This window comes from Chlamydomonas reinhardtii, chromosome 11 (assembly GCF_000002595.2).
Source record: "Chlamydomonas reinhardtii strain CC-503 cw92 mt+ chromosome 11, whole genome shotgun sequence".
In the NCBI taxonomy this organism is placed as follows: domain Eukaryota; kingdom Viridiplantae; phylum Chlorophyta; class Chlorophyceae; order Chlamydomonadales; family Chlamydomonadaceae; genus Chlamydomonas; species Chlamydomonas reinhardtii.
In genome coordinates this window covers 3,667,721-3,684,281 of record NC_057014.1, presented here as the reverse complement: position 1 = coordinate 3,684,281, position 16,561 = coordinate 3,667,721, and the positions used below count along the sequence as shown (strand labels likewise).

The following is a 16,561-nucleotide window of genomic DNA, read 5'->3' as shown; positions in this document are numbered from 1 at the left end:
CCCAGCGCTCCAGTTCAGCTGCACAGGCCCTGGTTGTGCAGCCTGCTGCGACACGGGCGGCCGGCGGGCGCCCAACCAGGGGAGCGACCATCCGCGCCCAAGCGGCCACTGCCAACCTCAAGCGGCGGAGGGCTGAGGGGTGACATGCAGAGGGCTGAGGGGCAGAGGCTGGGTGCGGCAGGCGGCGGCGGGGTGGGGCAGGAGCTGTTGCTGAGCAGGCTGTACCAGGCTGCACGGAAGGCTGCGCTGGACCTCACGTTGCCAGGAAGAAAGCAGGGGTGGGCTGCCGCTGCGAGGAAATACAGTGTCGTGTTGGTGTGGGTAGGGTGGGTGTGCGGTCCCGATCCAGTCCCGGGCTGGCGGCCTGCCCCTGTGCACAGCAATGCACGGGCGGGGCTTTCTGTTGCTTGGGGCTCCCATGCGAGTCTCACAATTGCAGCACGGTACTCTGCTCCAGGAGGGTCCGGCGCGGGGCCACGACGAGGGGCCACCCAAGGGATACCGCACTTTCATGATGGCCTGTGGCGGCTTCACGTGCTGTCGCAATCGTCTTATACTACCACTGGCGGTTCTCACCGCCACCTGCTGTCGGGAATGGTCTTCTCAAACACTGCAGTGCATTGGGTACCATCATGGAGGTTTTGTGTGTTCATCAACAGTTACATCTCGACTCTGCGCGTGCACCAAGGGCAAATGATGTTCTGAAGTCATCGAAGTGTGGGACTGGAGCACTGATACAGAGCCAGATAGTCAAAGGCTGAGCAAACACTTGTCGCGGCTCTGCGGGTACATCACACACACATAAATTGGTAGGTGGTGCGCCAGACCGTACACGGTGCGAGGGTGTGTGGGCGTGTGCCTCAGGGTGTGGCCTTCAGCACACAGTGCGTGCTCCCCTGGCGTGCTGAGTGCGTGCTGAGCATTGCACCACCCAGGACTCGAGGGCCGCAGCCGCCTCCGCGCCTCGCTGCACATGTCTGCAACTGCTCCTAGGTCCAGCCGCTGGTGGCAGGACCACCTCGAGGCTCATTGAGCCTCGAGGGCTCCTATCTTAATGTCTCCAGGGCTCCTATCTTAATGTCTCCAGACATTAATTGGCCATTTTGGCCGTTTCCTAGACATTCCTCCCGGGGGCTAATGTCTGGGGTGAGACTTTGTTGGCCCGGGTTTGGGGCGGGTTTTGTCCGAATTCCTATGGTGAAGCCCCAAACCGCCATGTGCCCAGACAAATGACGGCGGCCACCCGGCCGTTTTTGTCTGGAGCTAGACATTACCCCCAAAACAAGATCCGACCCCTGAGGCTCAAGCACCTGCACCTACACCCACACCCACAGCTGCACGTGCACCCGCACCTACACCCGCACCTACACCTACACCTGCACCCGTGCACCATGCACCTGCACGTGCCGCTGTCACCACCCGGTGTCAGCTATCCAGCCGGCCTGCTGAGAGAGTCACACCACAGGCCGCGAATCCCCCCCACTCACACATGCTCACTGCCACCCCACATCCCTTTCTGCCGCCAGCGGCGGGCGCCCCACGCACCGCTCCATAAACACAGCGCATTCAGCCCAACAGTGCGTGCGTAACTGTTCCGGCAGCTTGCAGTGCAGTCCAGTGCACATCGGGTCCCTTTGCTTCTCGCAACTCCATACTGCCACACAGGCCGTGACGCACCACCGGCACGCCAGAAGGCAACAACCCCGTCCGACGGCAGCCCACTAGGACACCCCACAGTCGTCACATCCACCATCACTACCGCCCAACAGCCTTCACCGCCATACCCTCACAGCTGCTGCCCTGCGGCGCCGTGCGGTGCGTCGCGCTGCGGTGCGATGCGGCACCCACCCACTCACGGCTCAGCGCTGAGCGCCACCAAGGGCCAACCGCGCCGCCGTCGCCGCCCCTGCCCCCCCCCCCGGGCCCAAGCCCTCATCAGCCCGGGGGCACCAGCTGCAGGCGGTCCACCTGGCGGTTACCCCCCCCATACAACACACACACACACACACATAACACTCCCTCCTCAAACCGCGCTCCGCCCCTCCGGCTGGGCCCCCGGGCGCCTAGCGGGTCGCGGGTGTGTGCTGCGCCTCCAGTTCCCGCACCGCGCGCTTCAGATGCAGCACCTGCAGGCGAGGGGAGGGGGGGAGAGCGGGGACAGTGTCGTTTGGAATAATTGCAGTGTGTCATTGTTGTTGGTACTTTAAGATACATGGTTGCTGGTTGGCGGGCATGACCTAGCTACCCCTGTCCACGGACATGAGGCGCAGGTGCAGGGACGGCGCGGGGACAGGCGGCTGGCGGCTGGCGGCATGTCCAGCCGCTAGGGGCACGGCGTGCAAGCCCGCACACCGTCAGGGGCCGAATCGGGCAGGATGCAAAAGCCAGCATCTTGCACATGCTGCCTGAGCTGCGCCGTGCCCCTCCACCCCCCGTCAGCCCCCTCCATCCCAAAGTTGTGTGACACAATGGCGAGCACCCGTTCCCAACCAGCCCAGCCACACAACCTCTCCGGCCCCACGCGTCAAGCCCTCTGTCCTACGCCCCCAGCCCCCAGCGCTCCAGGCGCACCGTGTCGGCCCACACCGGTGGCACCACTTGCAGGGCCCTGCAGGGCCCCACACCCCAGCCCACCCCCATCCCCCGCACCCCATTTCACCCAGTAAGCGCCTGCGCCAGCGCCTCACCACCCACCGCCCAGCCGCCACAGTCCCACTGCATCCCAACCGCCTCCCAACCGCCTCGCCTGCCCACGTTATGTCGTGCCTTTGGCCCGCTGCTCCTGCCCGCTGCTGCGGTGTGCGCCCCCCCCCCATTTCCCCATCCCCCGACACTGTGATCACACCGCACCCGGCTGCACACAATCACACATCGCCCTCCCGCGCGTCCATCGTCAGCAAACACCAACCCCGGGCCAGTAGTCTACTTTGCGCTAATGGGTGTTGTCAGCCTACTTCACGGCCCCATGCTGCACCGCCCCTAACCCCCTGCACTCAGGGCTGCCCGGTTCCACGTGATGGCGGTGTGGATCCGGGATCCCCACCATTGCAACCGACACGACCCCGAAGAACTGACCCACCTGCACCAGGCCGTGCGGCGGCTTCACCCGTTCCTCCCCCTCCAAATGCACTCAGCTAATCATCACCAATGCGCGCCACGCCTCTGTGACCGCCGCTTCGCCCTTGACCTCTCCCCTCCGCTACCCCTCCAGCCGCCCCATCCCACACACTACCACACCAGCCGCTGGCTAGCTAGGGTATGTGCCGGCCACAACGTGTGGCCGACACAAGCATGGGGAGATCGGGGACCCGGCCCTCACACCGCGGCCACGGCGCTGCACGCCTTGCGTCACCAGTCACCACAGGCCCAATGGCTCTCAGGGCCTTCCCACCTACGCCTACCCATACCTTGTCCCGCTCTCCCCGCCTCCAGCCCCAGCTTCCAACTCCCCCAGCCCCCCAGCCCCGTCAGCGCACCTGGTACCGCAGCTTGGCGACCTCGTCCTCCAACGATTTCCGCTGCACCGCCTCCTTCTCCGACTCCTCCTTGGCAGCCACCAGCAGCGCGCGCAGCTCCGTAAGCGCCGCCGAATCAGCCGGCCCTATTATGCAATGGTGATCAATTGTATTAGCACTTCAGGAAGAGGCGAAGTGTGGGGGCTTGGGCAAGCATGATTCTAGTGTCGGCTGCACGTCGCACCTGCCCCCGAAGATAGAAGCGACTCCAGGGCACTCAAGCGAGCCTCAGCAGTGGCAGCGCGCTCCTCAAAAGCAGCAACAGATAGCGCGTCCATGGCGAGGGTGGCTGCTAAAAACTTGACGTATCTAGCTGTAGGAGAAGTGTTGACACACTGTGCCTATTGCTGTTGTAATGTAAACCGCTTCTATGGCGCATTCTAGGGTTTGGATCGCGGGCAAATGGATTTTGCGAGTTCGCCGGAACTGTCGGTCAGCCAATCTTCCGCACAACGAAGAGCACAGGGGCATAGGGTCCACTACACTAGTACGGTTACTGGTCGAAGGGGCTGGCTCGCTCCGGCCACGCCCACATAAAACGACATTTGCTGCTTCTCGCCCGGCTCTTTACAATACCTGTTAGCATGACACAGTGAATAATTTTCACTGCATTTATGCTCTGCCTTGCCTCCGGAGACGACTGGGAAGGTCAACGGCAGAACGACAGCTTGAGGAGCAATGCTGGCTATGGAATGCGACGCGCAGCGAGACCGCGGCCCGCCTTCTCTCGTGGGTTATTATGCTTTGAACTGGTCAAGTAGCGAGTTTCAATAGTCTGCACAACTGCTGGGACAAACCGCCGTGAACGTCCCCCACTCTCCGCAGGACCAGGGTGGCTCCCGGCATTCCGCAGATGCCTCGAGCGCACCGATGGGACCCCAGGCGCCGGCGCAGCAGGCAGGGGGTCTGGAGCAGGACACCCTCAGCAGCGCCGCTGTGCCGAAACGCGGCAGGGGCAGGCCACGGACCAAGCCGCTGGAAGCTCCGCGCCCCCGGAAGCGCCCTGATACGGAGTGGGACAAGCACCGCAAAAAGATGGGCAAGCAGGGCTTTACACGGGAACAGATCTACAGCCTGTACGGAAAGCTCGACCTGAGCATGGATGAACAAGAGCTGGTGCAGGCGGCTAGGCAGCTGCTGCTGCAGATGGAGCCGCAGCACGACAGCACGCAGGGGCGGGCACCACGCACGGCCCGCCGGCCCAGCACTGAGCAGGAGCGCGCGCAGCCGGGCCAGGCGCCGGGGCTGGGGGCTGTGCAGAACCCGCTCCGGGCTGAGGCATCCTGGGGCTCACTGCCAGAGGACGGCGCCACGACGCGGGCGCCACGGGCGCAGTCCCTGGCAGGCCCGGGCCCAGGCCCAGGCTCGGCACCCCTGCAGGAACAGCAGCAGCAGCAGCAGCAGCAGTTCGCACCGTTGCCGTTGAGCTCACGTGGCCCACGCAAGGGCGAAGCGGCGGCGCACGTGGAGCTGCCACTGCATGCGGCCGGTGCCGGCAACAGCAGGGCTGGGCGGCGGCAGCGGGGCGCGGCGGGCGGGGCCACCGGCTCGGCAGCACCGCCGGGGGCAGGGGCAGCTGCGGGGCTAGGCGCTGCGGCGGCGCCAGGGCAGGCGCAGGAGCCGCCGACAGCTCCCGTGGTCACCGGGCAGCCGCGGCGCCCGCGCACGGGACCGGCTGCGGGCGGTCTGCAGCCGGCGGCACCGGCCGCGCAGTCCGGCCTCAGCCCCGGCCCCAGCCCCGGCCTCAGCGCGGCACCCGCTGGCGAGCCGCTGGCGCAGTCCGCGGCCCCTTCCAGCACCCATGTCGCGGTCGGCTGCGCGGCCGCTTCCGGTCCCCTGGAGGCCGCTGTCCGCGCTCCTGCAGTCAGCACCAATGCCGACAGCTCAGCGGCAGTGGCGGCACGCAGGCAGCGGCACGCTCGCCACGCCGAGGCAGAGCCCAGTGCCCTCAAAGCGGGAAAAGCAGCATTTGTCGAGGCACCTGGAGCTGAGGCGCCACAGCCGGCACCACAGCCGCCAACAAAGCCGCAACCACAGCCGCAATCACAGCCGCAATCACAGCCGCAACCACAGCCGCAATCACAGCCGCAACCACAGCCGCCACCGCAGCCGCAACCACCGCCGCCACCGCCGTCACTGCCACAGCTGCAACCGCAGCCACCGCCACAGCCGCCACCACAGCCGCAATCGCAGCCGGCTGCTGCTGTGTCCCACCAACCGCCTGCAGCGGCCTCCAGGCGGCTGCTGGCCAGGGCGTTCGGGTGGATGGGCTGGAACCCGCTGCGGCGCTCGCTGAGGGAGGGCGCTGCCAGGGGTGTCGCACCCGCAGCGCATGCGCCCGGAGCCACGCCTGAGGCCGCCGGCCAGGGCGCCAGCGGGCCGAGCGGCTCGGGCTCGGGCTCAACCGCGGCGCTGCAGCCGCCGGGGCGGGCTCAGTCGCGGGGCCCGGCCTGCTCAGTGCCTCCGGACTCGGGTGTGGCGACCGGCGTGCCGCGCAGCCGGGTGCCGTGTGCCGCGGCTGCTGCGTGGGAGGCTGGGGCTGGGGCGGCGGCGGCGTGCTCCCGTGCCGAGGACGAGCACGAGCAAGAGGATGCGCCAGAGGACGGAGACGAGGCGTGGGGCACTCCCAGCGGCTCCCCGCTGCCATCACCGCCGCCGCCGCAGCAGGCATCCCCACCAGCGGTGGAGGTGGTGTCGCCGCCGTCGCCCCAGCAGCAGCAGCTGCACCCGCCGGCCGTGCCGCTGCAGCCGGAGCCGCCTGTGACCGGCACCCCGCCCAGTGGTGGGCTGGCGGCCAGTGGCAGCCGGCCCCGGCGCCGCGGCGGCAGAGGCCGCGGGCGCGAGAGCGCCGGAGGTGATGACACATGTGGTGGCGCTGCCCCTGGTGACACGCGCCGCCGGGGTGATGAGGCGCAGGCCTCTCCTGCTCGGTTGGTCTCGCCTGCTGCGGGCGCCCCGGCCAGCAGCCCCAGCAGTGCCGAGGCGCCCGGGCGGCACCGGCAGCGAAGCGCTGGTGTCGTCATCAGCGGCGGCGACAGCTGGGGCGGCAGCAGCAGCAGCAGCGGCGGCGGCGGCAGCAGCAGAGGGCGACGCAGCTCGGTGGGCTTGTGCGAGCTGCCGGCCGCGCCCGCGTCGCCGTCCACGTCCACGCCCGCACCGCTGCCCGCCCTGCCTGTGGCGCCGACGCAGCCGGCAGTGCCGCCGCCCTGCCAGCAGCCCGCAGCTGCAGGGCCCTCCGAGCACACACCACCCGCGCGTGCTGCGTCGGCAGCAGCCGGTGTTGCCGCTGCCGAGCCGGCCGTGGCTGCGCCCGCACCATCGGCATCGGAAGCGGTGGCGGCGCGGCGGCTGGATGCAACTGCTGCATCGCCGCCGCAGCTGAAGCGACCAAAGCAGAAGCGGCAGCAGAAGAGAAGGCAGAAGGAGCAGCCGGCGGCGGTGGTGGAGGGAGATGGCGCAGCGGCGGCGGAGGTGCCGGCGGAGGCAGAGGTGGAGGTGGAGGTGGAGGTGGAGGTGGCGGAGGTGCCGGCTGTGCACGTGGTGGACTTGTCCGGGGTGACCACCTGGAATGAGTTCCAGGCGCGGGTGGCGGGTCTGGACTGGCCGTACGCAGCGCTGCGCAAGGAGCTGTGGCAGCAGCACCAGGCGGGTGCAGACGTGTCCGCGGCACTGCCCACCGCACTCAAGCCCGGCTGGCGTAAGGTGGACCGGACCAGGAAGCGGCAGAAGGAGAAGGCCAAGGCCGCCGTCGCGAGGGCGCAGAAGCAGGCGGAGGAGCTGGCGGCCGCGGCGGCGGCGGCAGAGGCGGCGGGCTTCCCCGGCGGCGTGACCGCTGCCGCGCTGCCGCGCCTGCACGCCTTCCGCGGCACCAGCCGCTTCAACGCCTTCGTGTCGCTCACCAGCTGCCGGGCCGCCGACCACCTGCAGCAGCTGCTGGCGAGGGCGCAGGCAGCCGAGGCGGCGGCGGCAGGGGCGGAGCTTGCAAGGGGGGCGGCAAGAGCAAAGACCGCAGCGGCAGCAGGCGCGGAGGCCGCGGCGCCCAAGCACAAGGGGAGTGTCATCAAGATCCTGTACGACCATTTCAAGGCGGGGAACGCGGTGGTGCTGGCGGAGGTGGAGCTGATCAAGGCGCAGCGGGCGGCACTGCCGGCGGCACTGCCGGGGCAGGAGGGGGAGGAGGAGTGGGAGCAGCAGGACGGGCAGGAGGGGAAGGAGGGGGAGCAGGAGGGGCAGGAGGAGGAGGGGAAGGAGGAGGGGCAGGAGGGGAAGGAGGGGGAGCAGGAGGGGCAGGGGCAGGGGGGTGCTTCGGAGGGGCTGCTCGTGGGGGCTGCGGCGGGAGCTGGGGTGCAGCCGACAGGGGGCAGCGAGGGGAGTGGGAGGGGCAGGGGCCGAGGGGCAGCGCAGACCGCGGCGGCGGCGGCTCAGCAGGGGCGGCCCCGGCCCGGTGGTGACGACGGCGGCGGCGGCGGCGGCCAGTGCTGGCACGGCCTGCCAGCGCCGCCGCCCAAGCCCAAGCTCCGGCACGGCGACCGCACGGGCCGGGTCCCCGCTGTGCCGGGGGCGCTGCACGACCAGCGCGTGCTGCGGGAGGACATCCCGCACCACCACCCGTGAGTGGGACCCATGGGGCGGAGGGGGCAGCCAGGGCGGGTGGCTCTCACTGCAACCTGTGTGTGGGTGTGTGTGTGTGTGTGTGTGTGTGTGTGTGTGTGTGTATACGGTATGTGTGTGTGTGTATACGGTATGTGTGTGTGTGTGTGTGTGTGCAGGCGTTGGGGGGAAGGTGAAGGAGGTTTGGGGGGCAGGTGTTGTGTTGTCACCAGTCCAGGGGAGGCCGGTCCGGGAGCAGGAGGGCGCATGCCATGTTCCAGTGGGCACGGCCTGTTGCGGCGGCGGGGGCACGTGCGTCACGTCACGCCTGCAATGCACGACTCGCCCTTCACCCCTTCAGCCCCTCCCCTCACATCTGCTTGTGTATGTGTATGCACACTCAGGCTGTTTGCAGGCTTCAGCCCCTGGGTGCGGGTGCTGCCCAAGGCCGCCGCCAAGCGCCGCGCCGCGGCCGCCGGCGGCACCGCCTCGGGCTGGAAGCCGCCGGCGGACAAGGGCGTGTACGAGTGGGGCGTGGTGGCGCCGCCGCCGCCAGCCGCCGCCGCCGCCACCGGCGTGCAGGAGGGGCAGGGGGAGGAGCAGGGGCGGCAGCAACAGCTGGAGGCGTCCGAGGCGGAGGCGGAGGGGGTGGCGGAGGGCTGCATCGTCCCCTTCTACCTGGGCATGGGAGGTGAGCACTCAGCCAGCGGGGCGGCTGATGTACCTCGTTGGCAACTTTGTGTAGTTGCCTGCGGGACACGTTATGCCGGCTACTCGTGCCCTTGGAAATGCTCTCTCGTACATCTCTGCCGCGCCTGCGCCCTCCCGCGCCTGAGCCCTCCCTCTCGCCCCTGCCTCTCCCCCCTTGCCTCCCCACCCCCCCTGCAGCCGGCGTCAGGGGCCTGGCCCAGCGCTTCAACGACTACGTGCACCGAGACTTCCTGGGCCCCCTGGACTCACTGCGCACCGCCGCTACCCGCCGCAACTGCACCTACAGCCTGCGCAGCCGGGACGCAGCCGCCCGCGCCGCCGCCGGCGAGGGACAGGGCGCGGAGGCGCAGGGCGCGGGCGGTGGCGGCGGTGGTGGCGGCCGGTGCGGGGGCGCCAGCGAGCTGGACAAGGCGGAGCTGTGGCTGCAGCTGCAGGCGCGCGGCTTCCAGTTCTACTACAGGTGCGGGCCGCGTGCCACAAGCATGAGGTGTGGGGTTGAGGCGTGGGGTTGAGGGCGGCGTGTGTATCAGTGTATGTGTGTATGAATGCGTGTGTGGGGGGGGGGAGACGGCATGACAGGCTGCGGCAACAGGCTTGTTGGGGACGCGTGACCCTACAGGGTGACATGCAGCGCCCCCTGGGGCCTCCAGGCCGCCTCCCACGTGTACTGACGCCACTCGCGCATGGGCGCCGCCCGCCACCACACGGTGTGTGTGTGTGTGTGTGTAGGTACCTGCTCACGTCCCCCCAGCCGGGCCGCGCCCCGCCGCCCGCGGCCCCACAGCCGCCCGGGCTGCAGCAGCTGCCTGCCGCACTGGAGGACCGGCTGCAGGAGGTGATACGCGCGCGGGGGGCCCCACCACTGCCGCTGCCACTGCCTCAGTCGCAACTGGAGGCGGCAGCCGCAGCCGCAGCCGCAGCCGCAGGCACCAGGAAGGGCGGCAGGCGGCCGCGGCTGAAGGAGGCGCAGGCCCGGGCGGCGGCGGAGGGCCGGGGCCACCTGCCCGCATACCGTCACGCCTGCGACCTGCGGGTGCCGGAGCCGGGCGCCTGGTGGTCGGGGGCGGAGGGGGTGGAGACGGAGCTACTCAAGGTGGTGGACTACGCCGGCTGCGTCGTGAGTGCTGGGGCGCGGGGGGGGCTGGGGGGCGGGCCGGCCGGGTCACCGCGTTTCCCCGTGTCTCCCTGCAACGGATCCAATGTGGGGGTGCGGTCACCGCTGGAGGCGCGGGAGGCCCCAGCAGGTATACTGGACGGAGGGTACCGCTCTCACGGTTTGGGCCCGCCTCTCCACAGCTCCTAAGTCAAGGCAGCCCTGGGACCACATTTAATGCGCCCCGCGCTGACTCCCGCTCTCCTTATTTATTTTCCCATCCAATCGCAGCTCCCTGACACCATACCCCTGCCGCCTCCCCCCGCGCCCCTGCACCTCTCCCTCCCTCCCTTCCGCCTCTGCCCACCAGGTCAACAACGGCCGCTACCGAGACCTCTGGCTGCCCCTGCCCATGGCCCTGCCACCGGCCGGCGCCCGGACACAGCAGGTGCACACCGCCGAGGCCGAGGCCGGGCCCGGAGGCGCCGCTGGCACTGGCGGTGCCGGTGGTGCGGGGCCGCGCCCGCCGGCCCAGGCCCAGGCCCTGGCCCAGTGCTGGCCGCTGCGTCCGGACCTGGGGCCGGAGGGGTGCGGCTGGCTGCTGCAGCAGCTGCAGGAGCTGAAGCGGGAGGCGGAGGCGCGGGGGAGGGCGGCGCCGGGGGCGGGGGCGGGGGCGGGCGGCAGCAAGGGTGACGGCAGCAAGGGTGGCAGCAGCAGCGGCAGGGGCACGGGCCCGGCGGCGCACACGCGCTCGAGCACCAGAGCACTGGCTGCGGCTTAGCACCCCCGGGGGGGTAGCTTGGGGCTTTGGCGTGTGCCGATGTGCGGGCAGTCACTGCGACCGTTGATGATCAAAGTGGGGATTGCAATGAGGGTAGCAGGTGGCACGACTGGTTCAGCATGTCAATGCACAAGTGTGTGTGGGGTGCGCTGCCGGCGAACTGGAATCTTGGACTCGCTTGGTGATGGCCGCGGCGGCGTGGGTTTGTTGTGAGCAGGGGAGGGTGTGTCGGGTCAGTCAGTGCCTGTCAGTGCGCACCTGACTGGTGATTATGGACTGGTGAGATAAGCCGGGAGGAAGGTCATATGGTGACACATGAGTATTGGAGCAGTACAGCTAGCACGGCAGGAGCATCGGGCACGGAGTGCGTACTAAGCATTCCAACTGACCCCAGATGGCACATTACTTGGCACTGCGGGAAGCTAGGTGCTGCGGCTGGCACTGCAGCAGTAGCTTGCGGCTGGAGAATCTTCCGTGCGTGCCGGCAGGTAGGGTTACATGTTCCTGAGGAGCACGTACCACAGCGCCCAAGGCTACACCATCTTTGCGGCGCACAAGAGCGCCCGAGCTGAGCATGGTGCGTGACAACCCATGTCACCTGTTGCCAAGGGACGAGTATGGCGGCCCTTTGGCCCCTGCTGGTCCGCCCCTGATGGGCCGGGCTGCCGGACCTGGCGGAGTCCAGGGGCCCGGCAGGCACTGCCTGTGGGCACTGCCGCTAGGCGGCCAGGGGGGCACTGACCGGCGAGGGGGCACTCCAGCAGCAAGGAATGCGGCGACGTGGACGTGTAGTGGGGGGGGGGAGGTGCGTGGGTGCACGGGCGGGTGGCACAGGCGGGCGGGGGCCGGCAATAGGGCTGGGGACAGGTGCGCAAGGGCTGGTCGATGCCGAGGCTGGAGTGCGGAGAGGGGCCGCGCCAGGGGCGCCGGCCCTGCTCGTGCCTCGTGGGCGTGCCCCCGCCAATCCCACCCGCATCGCGTCCCGCGTTTTGCATTTTACCAGTTTGTCGGAGAGGTATGGCGCCAGCCGACTAGGGCGGAATCCTTTTCCGTATGCTTTGTTGTCTCCTGTGTCGCGCAGGAGCGGACCCTAGCTCGACCCAGACGCGCATCGGTTGGAGCCAACCATACAGTACGTGGCGACGTGGCGTGGGTGATAGGCCTCGCAGCCTGGTCTGTTTCGTATGCTGGCGGAGGCGCTGTACCTGCCCGCGCACATCCACACACCCGCACCCCACACCTGGATCCCACCAGCACTACTTACAAAAGAGTGGGTGCACATTCACCCCCGCCGCCAGCCGCGGCTGCCACGCTTCCGCAGCACCCCTCGCGCCCGCACCCACACAAGGCACCCCCGCCGCCCGTCCACACCAGACGCCCACACCAGACAGACAGGCAGACGCCATCGGCCACCTGCTGCTGTCTTCCCGCGATGGTCCTATGGATGGTCCTATTGTTGCCTGCCCATTGGCGCCTTGACATGCACACACAGGCACGCCTCTCCTCCTGCTCCACCCTCCTCCTCCTCCTGCTCCTCTCTCCTCCTCCTCCTCCTCCTCCTCCTCCTCTCGCCTCCTCCTCCAGCCCTCCTCCTCCTCCTCCACCCCGCCCGCCGCCTCACGCCACGTACAGCGAGGCGGCGAATATGACGTCGCGCTTGATGGCGGCGCTGGCGGCGGCCATGAGCTGGAACAGCGCCGTGTTGCCCATCACCCGCGCCGCGTCCTGAGGGGGGCGGGGAGGAGGGGGAGGGGGAGGGAAAGGCGCGGGGAGGTTGGGTATGTGTGTGTGTAAGATGGTGGTGGTGGTGGTGGTGGTGGTGGGGGGGGGGTTTGGATAGCTGGGAGGGTGGTGGTGGGAGTGGCTGGAGTCAATCCCCTGAAGGGGACCGATGAACGCGTGCGCGTGTGGCTGGTGCTCATGGAGGGTAGTGGGGCCCAGGTGTGTGTCAGCACGGGCACATGCGCTCCCACATCGCCTCCCCCCTCCCCCTCTCTCCCCCCCAGTGCTTGTGATTTAGTTTGGGCTGGTACTTACAACCCCCCCCCCTCCTCCTGCCCCCCCCCCCTGCCCCGCCCGCTCCCCCTCTCACCTGTAGCTCCCGGCACGCCCCGTCCAGGCGCACCATGGCCCTCACGATGGAGCCCTCCATCACGTCCGTCAGCTCCGTGATGGCTGAGAAGGGCGTGCCGCGGGCCCACTCGTACACCACCTGAGCTCGAGGGGAGGGGGGTGTAGGGGTGCTGGGGGTTTAGGGGGGGTGCAGGGGGTTTAGGGGGGTGCTGGGTGTTGGGGGTTAGGGGGGGAGGGGAGGGTTGCACGTGGTGTGCGGGTGGGGCGGGTTGCACGTGGGGTGCGGGTGGGGCGGGTGGGGTGGGGGGGTGCGGTGGCGGCGGTCGTCGTGGCGGCGGACTTCAGGAAGTTGTACACACGCCCAACTGCGGCTCTTTTGTGGTGTCCTGTGAGCCGGTGCCGCTCCATCACGGCCAGGCCTGGGCTTCCGGGACGCCAGCATAGGTACAGGTCCCGAGCTCTCCGGAAGCCCAGGTCAGGCCTCAAACGCGGCACTGTCTAACAGGCCACCACAAGAGCTGCGGTGAGGCGTGTGTACAACTTCCTGAAGTCCGTGGGTGGAAGGCTGGTGGGCGCGGAACCCACCTGCTGGTTTGATTACGTGGCTGAACTGAGGGGAATCCCAGCTAGAGGAGCCGTCAGAGCTTCGTGCATTCCTTGCGCATGCAGTATGCATCGTGCTCCTGGTCGCCGTCGTCGCCATGGGGGGGGGGGTCATGGTCACCGCGGTGTGTTTCCAAGGGGCGCTACAGAAGGGGGGCTGGCGTTGCGCGGGTGTCCCTCCCCGTCCTCCACATGAGCTGCTACAGCCTCCTACTTCCTCCTTCCCCTCCTCCCCGTCCCCCCCCTCCTCCCCGTCCCCCCCCACCTCCCCTCTAGCGCCTGCACGGTATGGCGTCCGCCGACCACATCAGCCCAATGACCGAGACTGGCGGTTACACGTGGGGCTCGCGCTGCGCTCCTGGGTTGGGTGACGGCTCCTTGACTTTTGGGCCCTATTTCCTTGGGATCAGGCACACACCACCTCCCCACCAAACCCCCTCCTCCTCCTCCTCCCTCCTTTACCCCCAGGAAGGTATCTACCCCCCCCCCCCCAGGCCTCACCTCCATGAGTCCGCAGTGCAGCACCTCCGCCACGTGCTCCGTGGGACTGATGTCCAGCCCCTCCTCCCGCTGGGCGGCGGCGGTGGAGGCCGTCAGCGCCACCAGCGCCTGCCGAGCCGCCGCCAGCGCGGGCGGCAGCACAGGCTCCACCTCTGACTTCTCCTGCGGGCACGTACGTGTGCGTGTGCGCGTGTGCGTGTTGCGTGGAGAGGGCGGGCGCGTGGGGTTGTACAATTAAGTGAGCAGCGGAAACAATGTGGGTGGGGTGGGCGGGGTGAGTGCGTTGGGGGAACCAAACCCAGGTTGCGTGGGACCCTTCACACAGGCCTCACATACCCCTCCCCAGGCCTCACATACCCCTCCCCAGGCCTCACATACCCCTCCCCAGGCCTCACATACCCCTCCCCAGGCCTCACATACCCCTCCCCAGGCCTCACATACCCCTCCCCAGGCCTCCCCCCCCCACCTGGAACACCAGTGCCGACAGCAGCGCCACGGCCTCCTCCGGACTCAGCTCCCCCAGCAGCCCACTGAACACAGCCTCAGAGGCCACCAGCTCGTCCTTTGGGGGGGGGGGCGGGAGGAGGAGGAGGAGTGGGGGAGGAGGAGCGGGGGAGGAGTTGGGTGGGTGGGAGGGGGGACGGCTTGCAAGGATGTTTGGAAAGGCGGTACAGGGGGGATTGACGTTAAGGCCATGGGAACAGGATACGGTAAGCGCAGGATAGGCGCATGGTGCGGGGGGCGGCAGGTTGTAGAGACAGGTCGGGGGGCAGAGGGGGCCGGTGTGTGCTTGTGGCTGAGTGGATGCATTGCGAGTGTTCAGCGCCGACGTCTGGGGGCGGTGTTTTCCAGTACTGAGGGGCCAGTGTTCAACACGACAGCGGTGCAGCAACGAGGCCCGCCCACACACATCGCCCCGCCTCGCCTCGCTCGCCCCACCTGTGTGGACTGTATCTCGCAGCACACTCGGCCCTTGAGGGTGACAGAGCGGTCGGGCGCCAGGTAGCCAAGGCGCTGAAGCACACGCACACGCTGCTCGAACTCGGGCAGCTGCGCGGTAGGAGGGGGGGGGAGAGGGGGTGGGGGTGGGAGGGGGAGAGGGAGGGGGTTTACAGTCATGACTAAGGGGGCGGAGTTGTAGCCAGGAACTGTAGTATAGCAGGTGGCACATAGTAGGCTAGACTGGGACTGCATACCGGTACTAGTGCTTCCTGGGCTCCTGAGCCGTGTGCCCGCCCCTTCCCGCCCCTCCTCCCCCTCTTTAGTTTGGCCTGGTACCTACAAGCCACCCTCCTCCAACCCACTCCTCCCCCCCCTCCCCCCCCCCGCCACCTGCTGCAGGCTGGCGTCGCTGAGGCGGTGCCGCAGCTGCTGCCGCCGCGCCTGCAGCCGCCGCTGCCGCCGCACCGCCGAGTACGCCTCCGCGAGGCCGGGGTCGCGGTGCGGGCGCAGGCTGGCGCGCTGGGCCTGTGGCGAGGGTTGTGTGTGGGTGTGTGTGTGGGGGGGGGTGGGAGTGGTGGTGGTGTGGGGGCGTGTAAGGAGGGGGAAGGGGAAAGATGTGTGCGACGCGCATCTTAGCCGTGTGAGCCGTGTGCGTGTTCGGACGTCAGCAGGCGCAATGGACGCCGTCGCCCACACGCCCATATGGTCAAGGCGACACTCCCTGACAATGCCCTACCCCCTCGCCCCCCCCTGTCCCCGCCCCCTGCCCCCGCCCTGCCCCCCCCGCCCGTTCCTTCCACAACAACCCGCCAAAAGGATCACGCACCCCCCCCACCTGCAGCGCCGCCCGGGCCATCAGCGCCTGCACCGCCCCCACGTCCGCGAGCTTGAAGTCCACACGCGGGTCCAGCAGCGGCAGCTCGCCGCCGCCTTTGGGGGGTGGGGGGTGGGGGCGTGGGGTGGGGGGTAGGGGTAGAGGGGTAGAGGGGTAGGCGGAAGTGGGAGAAGGGCAGGGGGAGAGAGCGTGCATGTTTCTGAATGCAGCAGCATGAGCAGTAGCCGACGTCCGTTACCCACCCCCACCCCACCCCACCCCGCCCCACCCCACCCGCCGCCCCCCTCGCCCCACCCCACCCCACCCCACCCCGCCCCACCCCACCCCTCCTCCTCCCCACCCCACCCCGCCCCCCCCACCCCACCCCACCCCACCCCACCCCACCCCACCCCACCCGCCGCCCCCCTTTCCCCCCACCCCACGCCCACTCACCCGCCGCCGCCGCCTCGTCCACGGCCTTGGCGACCCCCCTCAGCGCCGCCGTGAGGGCCCGCCGCACGCTGTCCGCCGCCCAGTCGCCGCCGCACCCCAACACCTCCTCCACACCGTCCAGCCGCAGGCGGGCGCGGCACACGCCCACCACCGACCTGGGGGGGGGAAGGGAGGAGGGAGGGAGGCGAGGTGGGGGTGAGGCGAGGTGAGGGGATGAGGGGGTGGCGCAGTTAGGGCAGGGGAGCAGCAGGCACCGCGGCCACCACCAATGCGCAATGCAATGACCTCCCGGCGGCACAACACACACACACACACACACACACACACACGCACGCACGCACGCACGCACACACGCACACACGCACACACACACGCACACACACACACACACACACACACACATACACAAACACACGCACGCACACGCACACACACACACACACACACACACACACACACACACACACACACACACACACACACAC

At 68.8% G+C, this 16,561-nt stretch overlaps 3 protein-coding genes across 4 annotated transcripts in view; 1 reads left to right on the top strand and 2 right to left on the bottom strand.

The window, feature by feature from the left end:
• Positions 1–647: 647 nt before the first annotated feature.
• On the bottom strand, positions 648–3,899 carry CHLRE_11g482600v5 (uncharacterized protein). Its single transcript, XM_043067772.1, has 3 exons — positions 3,700–3,899; positions 3,477–3,601; positions 648–2,126 (listed from the first exon to the last, which is right to left on the bottom strand). The coding sequence occupies exons 1-3, from the start codon at positions 3,791–3,793 to the stop codon at positions 2,064–2,066; spliced, it is 282 nt and encodes a 93-aa protein (XP_042919777.1). The 5' UTR covers positions 3,794–3,899; the 3' UTR covers positions 648–2,063.
• A 100-nt stretch (positions 3,900–3,999) lies between these two features.
• On the top strand, positions 4,000–11,585 carry CHLRE_11g482550v5 (uncharacterized protein). The gene is made up of 6 exons (XM_043067771.1): positions 4,000–4,244; positions 4,341–8,125; positions 8,510–8,796; positions 8,994–9,276; positions 9,546–9,933; positions 10,280–11,585. The coding sequence occupies exons 1-6, from the start codon at positions 4,194–4,196 to the stop codon at positions 10,688–10,690; spliced, it is 5,205 nt and encodes a 1,734-aa protein (XP_042919776.1). The 5' UTR covers positions 4,000–4,193; the 3' UTR covers positions 10,691–11,585.
• A 353-nt stretch (positions 11,586–11,938) lies between these two features.
• Positions 11,939–16,561, bottom strand: part of CHLRE_11g482483v5 (uncharacterized protein) — a 16,371-nt gene continuing 11,748 nt past the window's right edge. For both annotated transcript variants that reach the window (XM_043067769.1, XM_043067770.1), the window contains exons 25-32: positions 16,077–16,231; positions 15,645–15,739; positions 15,200–15,334; positions 14,807–14,917; positions 14,334–14,429; positions 13,868–14,029; positions 12,783–12,902; positions 11,939–12,415 (exon numbers count right to left, since the gene is read on the bottom strand). In XM_043067769.1, the coding sequence (XP_042919774.1) occupies positions 12,308–12,415; positions 12,783–12,902; positions 13,868–14,029; positions 14,334–14,429; positions 14,807–14,917; positions 15,200–15,334; positions 15,645–15,739; positions 16,077–16,231 (982 nt within the window). In that variant the 3' untranslated portion in view covers positions 11,939–12,307. The remainder of the gene's footprint in view (positions 12,416–12,782; positions 12,903–13,867; positions 14,030–14,333; positions 14,430–14,806; positions 14,918–15,199; positions 15,335–15,644; positions 15,740–16,076; positions 16,232–16,561) is intronic.

Coding starts and splice junctions, on each gene's coding strand:
- CHLRE_11g482600v5 (XM_043067772.1), bottom strand. CDS start 3,793: ATGGACGCGCTATCTGTTGCTGCTTTTGAGGAGCGCGCTGCCACTGCT. Junction 3,602..3,699: donor GCTTCTATCTTCGGGGGCAG/GTGCGACGTGCA, acceptor ATTGCATAATAG/GGCCGGCTGATTCGGCGGCG. Junction 2,127..3,476: donor TCGCCAAGCTGCGGTACCAG/GTGCGCTGACGG, acceptor CCTCGCCTGCAG/GTGCTGCATCTGAAGCGCGC.
- CHLRE_11g482550v5 (XM_043067771.1), top strand. CDS start 4,194: ATGCTGGCTATGGAATGCGACGCGCAGCGAGACCGCGGCCCGCCTTCT. Junction 8,126..8,509: donor GACATCCCGCACCACCACCC/GTGAGTGGGACC, acceptor ATGCACACTCAG/GCTGTTTGCAGGCTTCAGCC. Junction 8,797..8,993: donor CTTCTACCTGGGCATGGGAG/GTGAGCACTCAG, acceptor CCCCCCCTGCAG/CCGGCGTCAGGGGCCTGGCC.